The sequence below is a fragment of the Hyaena hyaena genome, unplaced genomic scaffold, assembly GCF_003009895.1.
Source record: "Hyaena hyaena isolate Hyena2069 unplaced genomic scaffold, ASM300989v1 scaffold_82, whole genome shotgun sequence".
NCBI classification, from domain to species: Eukaryota; Metazoa; Chordata; class Mammalia; order Carnivora; family Hyaenidae; genus Hyaena; species Hyaena hyaena.
The window spans coordinates 303140-317213 of record NW_024080713.1 but is presented as its reverse complement, the minus strand read 5'-3'; the positions used below and the strand labels follow the sequence as shown (position 1 = coordinate 317213).

Sequence of the window (14074 nt, the reverse complement as noted above, 5' to 3'; positions counted from 1 at the left end):
GGGCTCTCCTCTTCGGACGCCTGGGTTCGCGCCCAGCGCCCGGCGGCTCCCGGCCCCCGCCCTCCGTCCTCCCCTCCGGCAGCCCCCCGACGCCTCAGGGCGGAGTTCAGGTTCAGCTCCGGCCGGGGCCCCCGATTTAGGAAAAGGCCAGGGTGTGGGGGGCGAGGGGCGGGCGGAGGGCGCGGGGAGGCAGAGGGGGGCGGAGGGAGGCGGCCTCTGATTGGTCGGGGAGGGGGAGTGGAGGCACGGAGTTTCCCACAATGCCCCGGTGCGGTGCCGCCGCGGATGGATGCTGCGGGAAGGGGCTGCCATTTGCTGCCCCTGCCAGCGGCGCGCGGACCTGCTCGCTCCCCCGCAGCGGCGGCCGCCGCCCGCGCCGTCAGCCGGCCCGGCCTCTGCAGCGCCGCCGCCTCGGCTCCCTCGGCGGCCGCCGGAGCGGGCGCCATGAACCCCAGCTCCTCGGCGGGAGAGGAGAAGGGGGCGCCCGGCGGCGGCGGCGGCGGAAGCGGCGCCGGGAGTTGCTGCCTGGGCGCGGAGGGCGGCGCGGACCCGCGGGGCGCGGGGGCAGCGGCGGCGGCGGCGGCGGGGGCCGCTGCCCTGGAGGAGCCCGCGGCCGCCGGCCCGAAGGAGAAGGACGAGGCGCTGGAGGAGAAGCTGAGGAACTTAACTTTCCGGAAGCAGGTCTCTTACAGGTAGGCGCGGAGCCCCGGCGGCCGGAGGCAGGTGCGCCGCGGGGCTGAGACCCGCTCTGGCCGCTCCCACGGGCGCTTCCACGGAGTTGGGGGCACCCGGCTCGCTTGCGCTCTCTCTGTTTCTCTCTCTGTGTGTGTGTGCTTCTCTTTCTCTCTCCCCCTTGTGGGGAGACGTATTCTCTTCTCATCCCATCCTCCTGGGCTGGAGGGAAGCTGGGTGCGCCCGCTGTCCCTCCGGAACAGGACAGAAGACTGGGTCCCTGAGATCAGAACAACAACCAAAATGCGTGTGCGCGCGGGAGTGGGGGGTGGGGTGCAGACACAGAGATGCTTAGTTTTCTTAAGAGGAGTCCTCAAAGTTGTCCCTAAGCCGGGGTCATCCATAACCACTCCCCCCCCGCCCCCCACCTCCCAGATTTCCTTGGATGAACCTTTGGCACTAACTTGGTAGTTGAGATCACCGTACAGGCAGGAAGGGACAGCGCTGTCCTGAAGGGAAATCCTTGTGGAGTCGCACCTGCACGGATATATGCCATTAAGGAAGGGCCGGTGTGGCTCTGTCTGTAGATACTCCTGGTTAGGGGGTTACGTGTACCTGTGCTCTCTCCCTCTCTCCTGGGTGTGCGGGGCAGGAGGCAGGGGGAGGTGGCGAGCCCGCTGGCAAGCCAGGGATGAGTGAGAGAATGGGACCATGCTTGCCCCCCGAAGATGGACGCATTTGTGAGACGAGGACAGTGTAGGGTAAATGGCCACCACGTTATAATAAAAGATTATCCTACATTGTCTCAGGATCCAAAAAAAAAAAAAAAAGAGGAATGAGGATTCATTAGGCTCTCTGCTCCCCCTCACCCCCCAACCCCAGGCAAGCATAAACATTTTGAGAGATTCAGAGAGTTTCAGAGACTACCCTTACTGCCTCGTTAGTTTAGAAGTTGAGGTAATAAATAAGCACAGAACTAGAAAAATTTGCCCTTGCTAGGGGTTGGAGTATTTCTTGAAAAGGGGCCGGTAAAAACATTCGTGTGACCCTAACCTTTGAATTAGCAGTCCTTTCCAGCAACCCCTCTAAAGTACTAAACCCGTCACACCATGTGCTGTTATGTAAGCAAAAGCAGATGACAGAGGTGTGTGGGTTTGTGAGGGTGTGTGTTGTATTTATGGGGGCATGTGTGTGAATCATTGGGATCCCCATAGGCATTGCCCGCACCGGAGGCCCCAGTCACTGGGGCCTGTGCCCTGTGTCTAAGCGTGGGCATCTGATGGCTCTGAAGTGGTCTTCCTGGGGAGGTTGTTGTTCTCGCATCCCTCGTGTGCGTTTTGTTCACTGTGCACTGAGGAAGTTTCCCACTTGGCTTGCTCTTTTAGTCACTCACATAGATCAGGATCAAATGAATCTTCCTCTTTATATTTTTTGGTTTCTAAAAATAGACAAGTGGTGGAGAGTGGGGTAGCTCTCGGGAGGTATGCTAGGACACAGGCGGTTCTACTTCCTCGGAATGATGGCCTGCCTGGCCCTTAGGGGGGACAGGGACTACATTCAGCCTAATTTAGGAACTGTGAGTTGGAGGGGGTTGATTACATCAGGCACATCGTGGGTCTGGGCTCCTGAGCTGAGAAACTGTCCTGCGTTACTGGTGTTCATCAGACTCCTCACTAGGTAGGGCTCCAGAGGCAGAGTTTGCAAGGGAAATCAATTCAGCTTGCCTCTTGGCAGGTGTCATTCTCTGAGCTTCTCTCCTGGACATGGGTAGTAGGTGGGGACACGGCTTTCTGGATTGCAAGCTCATACATGGATGTTTAGGTGTGTGCATGCACAAACACAGACACGAACACAACATTTTTCCATCAAGGAATAATAATCCCACATTTGCCTTACAATCCACAGAGTTGGATCCTACTTTGTGAACATTCCCTTTTAAATAAAGCTTTACAATCTCCGATTCAGGGAATCACCTGCACCAGGATCACCTCAGGTGGCGGGTTCAAAATGCCAACCACCCCAGACTTAGAAAATCAGTCTGTGGGTGGGACTTTTTAACAGGCTCCTCAGGCAATGCTTAAGCACACTAATATCAGAGGACGGCTGCCCTATTTTTTTCCCAAAGGCGAAACAATTGATCTTTGAGCTCGTAAACAGTGCCCAGCCAAAACAGGGCCAGACAGTCCAAAGTCAGAGGAAAGACAGTGACAAGATGGTTGATTTCGTCTGGCACATGTTTGTCCTGGGTAACGCGGAGACTGTCTCCATTTTGATTGCCAGGATTCATTTTTTAGGGTCATGGTGAATGGTCAACCATTCAGGTCGATACAGGTCAATAAATGGTCTGTAAGGAAAGTACACCTCTGCCTGGAGTTGGGCATTGGCTCCTCAGTGGGGACCACGCCACCTCATGTCTGGGGGCACTTGAGGACAGTTGACTGGTTGGAGTTCATGGAGACGTTGGGAATACCTCACAGGATGGAGTCTGAGTCAAAGAATTTGGTTGGTGAATGAAGTATGGCTGCTTGTGTAAGGGGAGGGGGAGTCATTTGAGGTGGGAAAGAGGAGATTTGCAGGTAGGTAAAAAATACCCTTGGAAGAACATGGATATTTGCAGAATGACACTTGACAGGAAAGAAGGGGGCTTTGGGAGAGGGTGTGCGTGTGCGTGTGTGTGTGTGTGGGGGGTCTCATCTGCTCCTTCTGTTGCTAAGGAACATATAAGCTAGATTTTAAAAATAAATGAGGAGTGGGTGGGCATATGCAGTGACTCCTGTCTTTTTAGGAACTGGAGCCCTTTACAAAAAGCCTTTAAATAACCATTTCTGGAGGCAGATTATTCATTTTGCTTGACTTTTACTTTGTTAAGTAAAATAAACTCCTTTATATACCCCTAGATTTCCCCTCATTATCTTTTCTTGGCTTTTTTTGGGAACCATTTTTCCCATGAGAAATTTTCCTTTATTTCAGATTTTGCTCCCCTAGAGCGAATAGTCTCTGTAGACCATAGAGCTAAAGGTTTTACAAGGCAGTGCAAACGAGCTGGTACTTTTCTCTTAAAATTACTACTTCCTTTTTCTTTGCAAATTATGGTGCTGCAACAGATACATATGTGCCAATGACTATATAATGTGTAAGAACTGTTTTTTTTAACTGCTGTAAGAATTCCCTTCTAAGTTAGTAAAAAAAAAAAAAAAAAAAAGCCTTTCAGAAATGCACAGGGGAGGGGAAGGAGATGTTTATCATCTTCTATGTACCAGGCACTGCAGTAAGTATTGTGGTATATTCCATCTTACTTACTCTTCACGGCTGTCCTATGGTAGGATTATGGTTCTTTCTATTTCGTAGAAAATGAACTTGAGGTAGAGAGCTTGGGCAGGAGGCAGAATTGAAACCCAGATTCTACTCTAAAGGACTTTCTCTTTAGACCACATTCTGCTTCTCTAAATATTCCTTTCAGGTTGGAAGTCTCTTCATGTGTATGTAAGTGTACACGTGTGTGTGTGCACGCGCTCAGTGTGACCTGTTTTTTCACCTCCTCTGTAATATGCAACATAGGTCGTTATATATTCTCTCTTGTACACTTTGGACGATTTTAAGGATTTTCTCTACGATTTCTGAAAGAAAAATGAGTATAAATCCATGATCACCAAAGCATATTTTGGTTTTGCTTCATGGAACAAAACCACCTACACGACACCTGGCATCATTACGGATGCCCATGTTAGAGTTTTAGATGCTTTTGAATAAAATGGCACAGATGTTGTATAGCTGAACCTAGATCCAGAGAAGGACTGGCCTGTGTGTACCACATTGAGCAGCCCCGAAGAAACGATGAGGTGTGATTTTGCTTATAAGAAGGCCTGGGCAACTACCGGTACTTATAAAATGCTGATGATGTGGTTCAGCTTCTCTCCTTATCCACCAGAATAGTAGTACCAGACCCTCCTTAGAGGGAGGTTTTGATATGAGATAGACAGCGGCAGGGAGTATTAGAATACTTAGGTTAGACAACTAAGTAAAAAATTGTTTATTATTCTTTACAGGTTGGTGATCAGAACATAGTATTTCCATTTTTGTTTTGTCCTGCAAAGCAAGATTATGTGATTCTAAGACAGACAAGTGGAGTGTAAGAAAGCCATACAGGACAGCACGGGCAATTTTTCTCCTTGCATGAGAATCAGTCCTGGGGGGAGTGGGGAGTTTTCTTCCTCTGAATACCGGTATGCGATATCCTCCTTTGTAAATCAATTTTATTTATTTTATGTTTTTGTTGGTGCTTTATATATTTGTTCACTATGTAGAGCCTTTAGGATCAGATGAAAATTTTGGTTCTGATTTAATGTTTCCTTCCCCAATAATCGCTTAGGACATGGCTAAATGTAGACTTCCCCCATCTGGACACAAACTGGGCAAGATTGTACTCGAACCACTGTCCACAGAACTTAATCTGTTTGAGCTTGTCCTCAAGAGCTTTGGTTTTTACATGGGAGCATGATGGCATCAGACCCTGTAGCATCAGGGGATGGAGGAGTTGAAAGGAGTTTTGCTGGGGTTCATTTTCGCTGTGGCAATGATAGCATTACCTCATGGGGTCCAATCATTTCACTGTCTAACAAGAGAAAATGAGGACTCCTAAGGGGGGCCCGGGCTGGTTGCACCTTCCATGTCCTTCTGGGCTGGGCTCTGGGATACATACCCTTTAGGCAACCCTGATTTGTTCTTAAAGTGGGCTGAGAGGCACTTACTCCGTGAAACTGGAAGCATCTGGAAGAACCATTGCCTAGATGTTGATGTGATGTTTGTTTTCTTTCTTGGGTTTATGTTGGTAACACCAATCTGAATTACGTTTTCTGAGACCTTGTAATTTTAGCTTTAGGACAGTAGTTACTCCAAATTAATGGTGGATAACTGAGGGAAGAAGGTAAGGAGCCAAACAAAGTCTAAGCCGAAAGGTTTCTTTTTTATTTTTTCTTTGAAATTTAGTTGCATGACATAACTATAAAAATGGACTAATTTCAAATTGTTTGAACTGGCTGGAATCATTTGCACCGTTGGAATTGTTTGAATGAGTTGGAATGTGATGCCGGCTGCAAGGCCTAACAAACCAGTGCAGTGTAGAAAGAGATTAAAGAAATTAAAATGGCAAATTAGGTCCACTTGAACAGACTGCCCCTATAACTCCTCTCTGGTCTATTCACTGGGCAGACTTCTCCTAGGATTGCTTCGAAGTGTCTGCTTCCTGTGGTAGGTGATCGGTCTTCCCATGTCTGCACATGGCACTTGCAAAAAGCTCTGTTAGGACTCAATTGTGAATCCTAGTCAAATTCTGGTATGGGAATTTGACTAGGACTTAAACCCGGAACCTTCTGGCTGATCGTGAGCCTGTTATGTAATCCTGTTCTGGCTTGTCATGTTTATCTCTGAAATGGGGGGGGAATCCTAACACCTACCTTAGAAGTTCCTTATGAGGATTGAATGAGTTACTTTATGCCTAGGGCTCGGCACCGTGCCCTGCACAGAGTTAACTTTTCTAATTATTATTATTCCCTGCTAACTTGTTCGCTCCTTAGAAGACAGAAATTGCACGTTATCATTTGAATCTCTGAATCCTGTTCTTATTACTCAGTAGGTGTTGGATAAATATTTATTGGATGAATGAATTTAATTGCCTTCTTTAAATAAACTACTGCTCTTACCATTCCCTGTCCATCTCAGGTTGTGATTTTCCTTTCTCCTAAAAGAAAGCTTTGCCTTTTCCCCCATTTACACGTTCTCCAACAGCCCAGAACTGTTGTTTCTGTTTACAACTTCCTGTGTGACTACCTGCATCAGCCGTTCAGCCAGCTGTTGGAGGCTGGAGAGGGGTGGCGGAGCTCTTACTTAACCAGCTATTTGCAGCTTGTCAAAGAAAAGGCCTTAATTTGCCTTCTGAGTAGCACTAATTAGCTCTCTGGCTCTCTTTCTGTCTGTCTCATCCCTTTCCAAGGGGGCATCATTGATTTCCTCCTCGGGGAATTTTCTGTTGACTTTTTTCCCTGTGATTAGGACTTAGAAAGGCAGAAAGATGGCTGCCCCACTGTTCTGGAATCTGTCCTGACCGTTGTCCAGCCTGCTGGAGGTTTTTACTCCCCCGGAGGCCCCTGCTCTGCAGTACTTTGTTCTCTCCTTACCATTCACCTGATTGACTTTGGTGGAAAAGTTATTTTGGGAAGAATTCCTTTGTCCACTCCGTAACTTGAAGTTTTTGTTTTGTTTTGTTTTTTAACTTGCTTAATGACAAATTCTTGAAAAAAGAGCCAGCTACTTTTTATTCACATATATTTATAGCACTTGAAGGATGGCTGGCGAGTGTAGTGTTTGAAGAGAGGCGGCGGGAACACTGCTCTGTTCTCTAAGAGACGATCAGATCATCAGGTGTGTGTGCACTGGCTGATGGAGGGGGCTGTGCTTGGGCAGAGGTGGGAAGAAAGGTCTTCGCTCGTGAATTTTAATGGTCTTTCCTTCTGGCCCTGAGGTTTTGTGAGCCTTTGAAATGGAGCAAATACTGTTTTTTTAAAGGCAACAGCTTTCTGACAGGGACTTGCCTAGTCACTCACGCATTTTGCTTAAGTGGAGATTTGCCATTAGATTTTCACACTCATCAACAATGCCTCATAAGGGCCAATTCTGACTTAAGCTGTAATATGAATGGTCTGACTTGCTGGATGCAGGGAGGAAACAGTCAAAACTTAAAACAGTAAGAAAGAATGAAACTGCAATCAAATCTCATTGTGCTTACTCTTCAATGTCATGAGAGACAGGTAGTTAAGGATGATGGTTAGGATCCCTGACTCTAGTTCCCCCTCTGTCTCTGCCTGCTGTGCAACCTTGGTCACGTTGCTTAATCTTTCTGTGCCTTAATTTCCCCTTCTCTAAAATGGTAGAGATAGTGGTGACCCTCCTCGAAGGATGGTTTGAGGGCTGGGACTCATCATGCTTCCTGTCACCAAGTTAAGTGCTGTGTTTATTCCAGGGGTATCATTCATACTGAAGTTGAGTTAAGGAGCTTTGTTTATTATTCTTCAAAATGTTGAACATTAGTCAGCTGTCAGTGGCCAGTGATAAAATTATTCAGATAATAAGGAAATAAGATAGCTGTCTACTTGGTTTTGGCATTCATCGAGGTATGGAATATGTACTTCTCTTTTCACAACTTGTTAGAAATTAGTCGACTCTCACTAGAGGGTGTGAAGAGGATCAAGCTGCCGCTGAGTCTGGAAATCCAAGGAGGCAGGAAGCCAAGGTCAGAGAAGATGGGCATGGTCAGTGTGCAGAGGAATCAGGGAGCAGCGGCCCACACCCTGAAACTGGCCGTCCGGGAGCAGGAAGCCAGACACTGAGGATTGGGTAACAGGACCTCAGAGCTTCGAGAGTCAGGAATGGATAAGTAGATAAAGAGAGAGGTATTAGAAATAGGGTTGCCACCAGGGACTCCAGAACAGAGGTTATTTCTCTTCTGGCCTGGCTTGATGCTGTCTGTTTTGTGTGTCCAGACAATGGCCAGCTGCCACGTCCTGGCAATCAGAGAAAAAGCTTCCCAGATGCTACCTGTCCTGGATTATTTCAGAAACTGAAGGCTTAACCTTCTGGGGTGTTCTGTCAGTTTTCTCAACCAGGCCAAACAACAAAATTGACTTTTTAAAATTGTAGGTGTTTATTAAATATTTGTTGGACAAATAAAATGGGATCAGGACTGTGAAATAAGTACTGAGGAAGTAAATTTTTTTTCTCTCTCTCTAAAAGACAAAGGAAAGGCATTTGGGTTGCTTTTGTGTATCATGTAGATTTTCAGGAAATAGGCAGAAAAGAGACTCCTTGAAAACTCTAAGATACATTTTTAAAATGTGTCATGCCTTTGTATGTCAGAACAATATCAAAGAGTCTATGGAAGAATATTTTTGTTTTAAAAACACTTGAAAGCAATTTGTTTAAAGATGAAAGGGGTTTTATATAAGCTTATGTGGATGCAGCTGGAAAGGGCTCCATGTATCACTTTGAGACAAACTTCTGGAGCATTCTTCAAACTGAAAGGATTGTGTTCTCATCATTGTCCTTATGCATGTAACTGGGTTTGAGGCAATCTCTCTCTGAGACAGAGAGCCTTCCCTGTAGGGGTTTTTTGAGAAAAGAGCCTGATTTAAAACGGTTTCTTCCTTTTAAATGGGCTTCCTCTCAATGCAAAGACTAAGCTACAGCATATTTTTGTCTCTCTCCCATTGAAGCACTGTCCTCAGCATCTAAAGTGAGACAGGAAGTAGAGAAACCTTGAACTCCAGAAGCCTCAGAGCATGATCTTTCCCAGCGGAGTGAACACCCATGGGGCTGCTGAGCCTTCCCAGCCTACCCTGCCTTTTGTCACAGTGGATGCAAAACAGCAGTCACCCCTGTTCTTGTCCTTCCTTCCCAGTGGCCTCTGACAGACCGTTCCCTGATGCAGCCCAGACAGCCCGCATACTTCCCAAGTTTTTGTAACATGCAGCTAAGGGAAGACAAAAACTCTTCTTGGTTCAGATTTGGGTTGCAAGTGTTAATTTACTTAACTCTCTACCTGTGAATATTTATCAATATAAGGTATTGATTTTATTAAATGTTTCCTCTGTGCCAAGAGCTGCGAACATTTTATATATAGCATATCATTTAACCCTCAGTTAAGTAGGGACTGTTATTATTTCCATTTTACAGATGAGGATATTGAGGCTTAAGCAACTAATGTGGGGTCATCAGGTTAGTTAAATGGCAGAGTTCAGATCCATGCCCGTATTTGCCAATTCCTTCCCTAAGACAGCTTTGTACTCTGGTTCTTTCTCTCTTTTCCACTTTCTATGTGCAAATAGATTTTCACCACTAGTGGTTTATTGGACCAGAATCTCCTGAAAGGAGAGACCCCCCACCCCGAGCCCATCATTTGGAGGACCCAGCCAGTCCTAACACCAGACATAGACAGAGGTTGATTCGCTGAGACACCAAGAATTCCTTTCCTGTCCAAGCATGGACTCAGCTCTGTGAATAGCTATGTGCTACTGGCCATGGCAGGTGGGCCAAGATTGAGCTCTCCTTTCTAAAACTATATGATTTTTTCCATTTGCATGAGATGGGGGAATAAATCCAGTTTCCTGGGGCCAGGGAATGATTTACAGGGATTATAGCTCAGTACATGTCACCTCCTTCAAATTCTATCCCCAGTACAAGACCTTGTGATATGTTGTAAGCAGAGTGGAACTTGAGGAAATGGTGGTCAGTGGTACAATGGCTCGGGGTCTGGCGAAGAAGTTAGCACTGGCTTATGTGTACTTTATGTGGTTGAAATGGCACAGTAAGCACCCATCTGATTTTTTTTTTAAGTATTCTTAGGAGAGTGGAGTCTTCACCTTCAACTGGAGGACCTATTCAGGCTGTACATACTTCCAGTGTAAGTTTTTTCATAACAACACCCTTCAGAATTCATAAGTATAAGCATGTGTGCTGTTAGAGTCACCTAGAAAATTCCAAAGGATGATTTTAAAAACCTGAGTCATTTTTTTCCTATTTGAAGAAAACCTTCAGAATTTCTTAGCAAAATAAATCTCTAGTTCAAAAATAAACGACAACGCTATTTAAAGATTAAAACAGAAGCTTTCTATGAGCCAGTGTGGAATTATAACAAAATCTAAGGGATTTTTTTTTAAAAAGACAGATTTCTGGAGATTTCTTACACTGTTAATACTGACTAAATTTAAGTACTTCTATTAAAAATGTGTGTGGTGCTTTTAGGGCTTTGCCATTTATAAACTGCTTTCACGTGCTTGATCTAATTTTACTTTCAAAACAGTCTTAGGCAACAGGTGGAGCAGGTATTGTTTTTGTAGCCATTGTACATTTCAGGAAACAAGCATGGGCACTAAGTGACTTCCCCAAAGCCACAGGCCAGTAAGGAGCACTGCCAGACTTTAGGCTAGTTTTTGGATTTGAAGTCCCATGCTCTTTTCACTTCATTACACTGCTTCCGTGCACCGCTCTATGGAAAGGTAGATAGCGGCCTTTCCCTTTCGTTAATTTTATTTACTTGACTTTATCTCAGTTGTTAATCACAATGGCCAGAGTTGGAATCAGTCACTGGCTGGCCTACCAAATCCATATCACACTGATTGGGAGGATGACCTCGTTGTCATCCTCATGACTCTCTCTGTATATTCAAAAGCATGAAACCACCAGCAGCATGGTATATGCTTAATACTCCTTCTGTTGGGGAGAAAAAAAGAAAAACATTCAGGCTCTTCCTTTGCATTAGTTGCTAAGCAGCAGCCATTTCATTGTAAAGGAGATTCAGTTCGAGTAATGACATAGGTATTCCAAGAATAGCATTTCATTTTTACAGCAACTGCATTTCACGTCTCCATAGAGCATATGCTCCTGTGGCTCAGTGATTTTAGGGGGAGAAGTGGGCACCTCAACATATTTGTTGAATATGCGGAGAAAATTCAATATAGCTGATCACCTAATAACCAAACTCCCATGGTCTGTGACTCAGATTGTGCAGCGAGCACGGGCTGTTTGCAGTTTTAAGGATTTGGAAGTGTCTCCAGAAAGTACGACTGCCACACAGGTATGTTCTTGAGGCCACATTTGACATTAACTGAGAACGTCTCAATGGAATACTCTGGATAATTTAGAATTCTAAAGGTATTTTTCTTATTAAAAATTTTCAAGTACTTATTTATTTATTTTGAGAACGAGAGCACAAGAGAGAGAGAGGGTCTGAGCAGGGAAGGGGCACAGAGGGAGGTTGAGAGAATCCCAAGCAGGCAGTGAGCCTGACACAGGGCTCCGTTTCCCCTGAGATCATGACCTGAGCCAAAATCGAGAGTTGTACATTAACTGATGAAGCCAGCCAGGTGCCCTAGAATTCTAAGATTTTGAAGTCATATGACATAGAATATAATTCAATTGCAGTGAGGAACCCATTGTATTGGGATATGTCTGGCAATGGAAGGCTCTTAAAAATGAAGATAAAAGCAAATACTGTACAAGCCTGGCATAAGCCTAGGAGTTCAACTGGATCAGCACAAAGGGGATGAGTGTGGAGGAAGACATGTATGTAAGACGTGTGTGTGTGTAAAAGAGGAGCTTGTTAAATCACAGAGCTCGCAGGTGGTACAGTTTTCTGATCACACTATCATTAGTTTTGAAGGCTGCATGATTCGTGTGTGGGAGCCCATGGCCCTGCTTCTCAAGGCATTTCTGTCGTCCCTGTTGTAGCTTATACTGGCTATTGTGAAACGTATGTGTATCTAGACAAATATATTTTCTTTAGTGAACTGCTTCATGGGAATTGTTACGGGAGCAAACTTTGTTGTGTTCTAGGAGTGCCCTGCACACAACCCTCTCCCGCCCCCTCCCCAAGCCATTTGAGAGAAAATACCTCTTTCCGGGAGCAGATGGGATGCTTGGAAGCTGGTCTTTAACTTCCAGTAAATTGACCTCCCATTTATGGCAAAGTACTTCTTCCAGGAACTAAAAGTAATGTTCAGAAGAAATAATACATGGACGGATCCACAAATGGTGAACAGTTATTCCCACTGTGGTGTGGGTTCATTAGTATGGTTGTTTTCAGCATCTCTCCAGCAATTAGTGCTTCTCACATATTTCATCCTGCACTTTTTACAATTACTCAAAACGGCTTTGGTGAAGCCATTGTGGCGTTATAGGAAACCATTATCTACATGGGGAAATCAAGTCAAGAGGGCTGGGAAGGAGAGGTCTGGAAGCGTTGACTTCCCTCCTGGCATGAAACCACAGAGGAGTAAGAGCCTAAGTGTCTTTCAGGAAAAGCACTTCTGAGAAGTGCTCAATGGTGTGCCCTCAGCATTAGTAATAGTAATATCACTAATAGCAGCAATGACACTTACTGAGGTCTTATTATATGTGCCAGGAACTGTGCTTAGTGATTAGCATACTTTATTCCAGTTAATTCTTACAACAACTTTATGAGGTAGGTACTGCTTGCAGTTTTACAGAAGAGGAAACTGAGGCATGGAGTGGTGAAGTACCATCTGAGGACCTCACAGCTAGCAGGCAACGGAGCCAGGATTTGGATGTCAGGAGAACTCCTTGGCCAGTACACTTAAACATTGCTGTGTGCTCTGTCCCAGTATAAATGTGTAGATATACCCTGTTTTCCTACTGGAAATCACCTCTCCCCTTTGTGTACCATCTTGTGAGACTGTATGTCAAGTTACCTGCTCTGTGCCATGGAGGCCAGTGAGTTCTTTGGAAACTGTCACAGGCAGCTTCCTCTTAATGCACTGATACTGCCCTAGGGCATATGACCTGAGCTTGGATGGACATTCAGGCTTTTTTGGATCTGACCTCTTCAAGGCTATCAAAGGGTGTACCAGTTTGTTCATATCCATTAGTAGCATCCTGGTGGGATAGTTCCTGCTGCCCTCACTGCTGTCTAATCCAAACACGGATCCCCGGCTTTTCTATTAAACTGTGAACTGTCCAACATCTCCCCAGTGAACTTCTTTTTGTTTAAGTAAACAAAACAAAACAAAAAAATAATATGAAACAAAAAAACACACAAAACACACACAAAAAAACACGAAAAGCACAAAAACACCCCACAAAAAACCAACAAAGCAAAACAATACAAAAAATCTCCAACCTAAATGATAAAATATCATTGGCAAATGGTCCACCAGCAGAAGCTGGTGAATGTCTTCCATGTTAGGAGTTCTTGGTTGCATTAGGGAGAGTGTTATACCATTGGAATGTATAATTGTTGGAACATTTCTGTTACAGGGAAAATTAGGTATTACCTAATTTAATGAATATCTAGCATGACTTAGGTACTTTGTGTCTCCTGTTTTGTTGCTCTCCTATTTAATTATCACAACTGTCTAAATTAGTTGTTCCTATTTTACAAATGAGGACACTGAATCGTATAGAGGAAACAACTTACTGAAACTCAAAGAGGTATTAGTTGATGGGGTCAGAATTCAGACTCAGTTCTAAGTCACCGAAGGCTTACATTTTCCCCATGATCCCATGCTGCTTCCATGTTGAGGCTAAACCCAACTCCTTTATTTTTTACCTACTCGCGTTTACATATACACTTCTAAGGCATATTCAGATTAACCCTCCCCCTTTTTCTATATGATAGGTCTTCAAATATTTGAAGTCAGGTATCACATTTCTCTTTAGGCATTTTTTTTCTTTAAACTAAACAATCTCCACTTTTATTCTTCAGTTATTCCTTATCTAAAGGTGCTTGCAAAGCCACTGTTCTGCCTTTCCCTAATTTGACAGTGTACTCGTTTATTCATGGCTTTCTTCATAAGAGTTCAGCAGTAAACTAGAAATGTGGTTCTGGTCTACCACT

At 45.0% G+C, this 14074-nt stretch overlaps 1 protein-coding gene across 1 annotated transcript in view; it reads left to right on the top strand.

Annotated features, from left to right (window-relative positions):
• Nucleotides 1–285: 285 nt before the first annotated feature.
• Nucleotides 286–14074, top strand: part of DGKI (diacylglycerol kinase iota) — a gene marked incomplete at its 3' end in the record, with an annotated part of 307501 nt that continues 293712 nt past the window's right edge. Inside the window, exon 1 of the mRNA XM_039233998.1 lies at nucleotides 286–692. Within this exon, the coding sequence (XP_039089929.1) occupies nucleotides 286–692 (407 nt within the window). The remainder of the gene's footprint in view (nucleotides 693–14074) is intronic.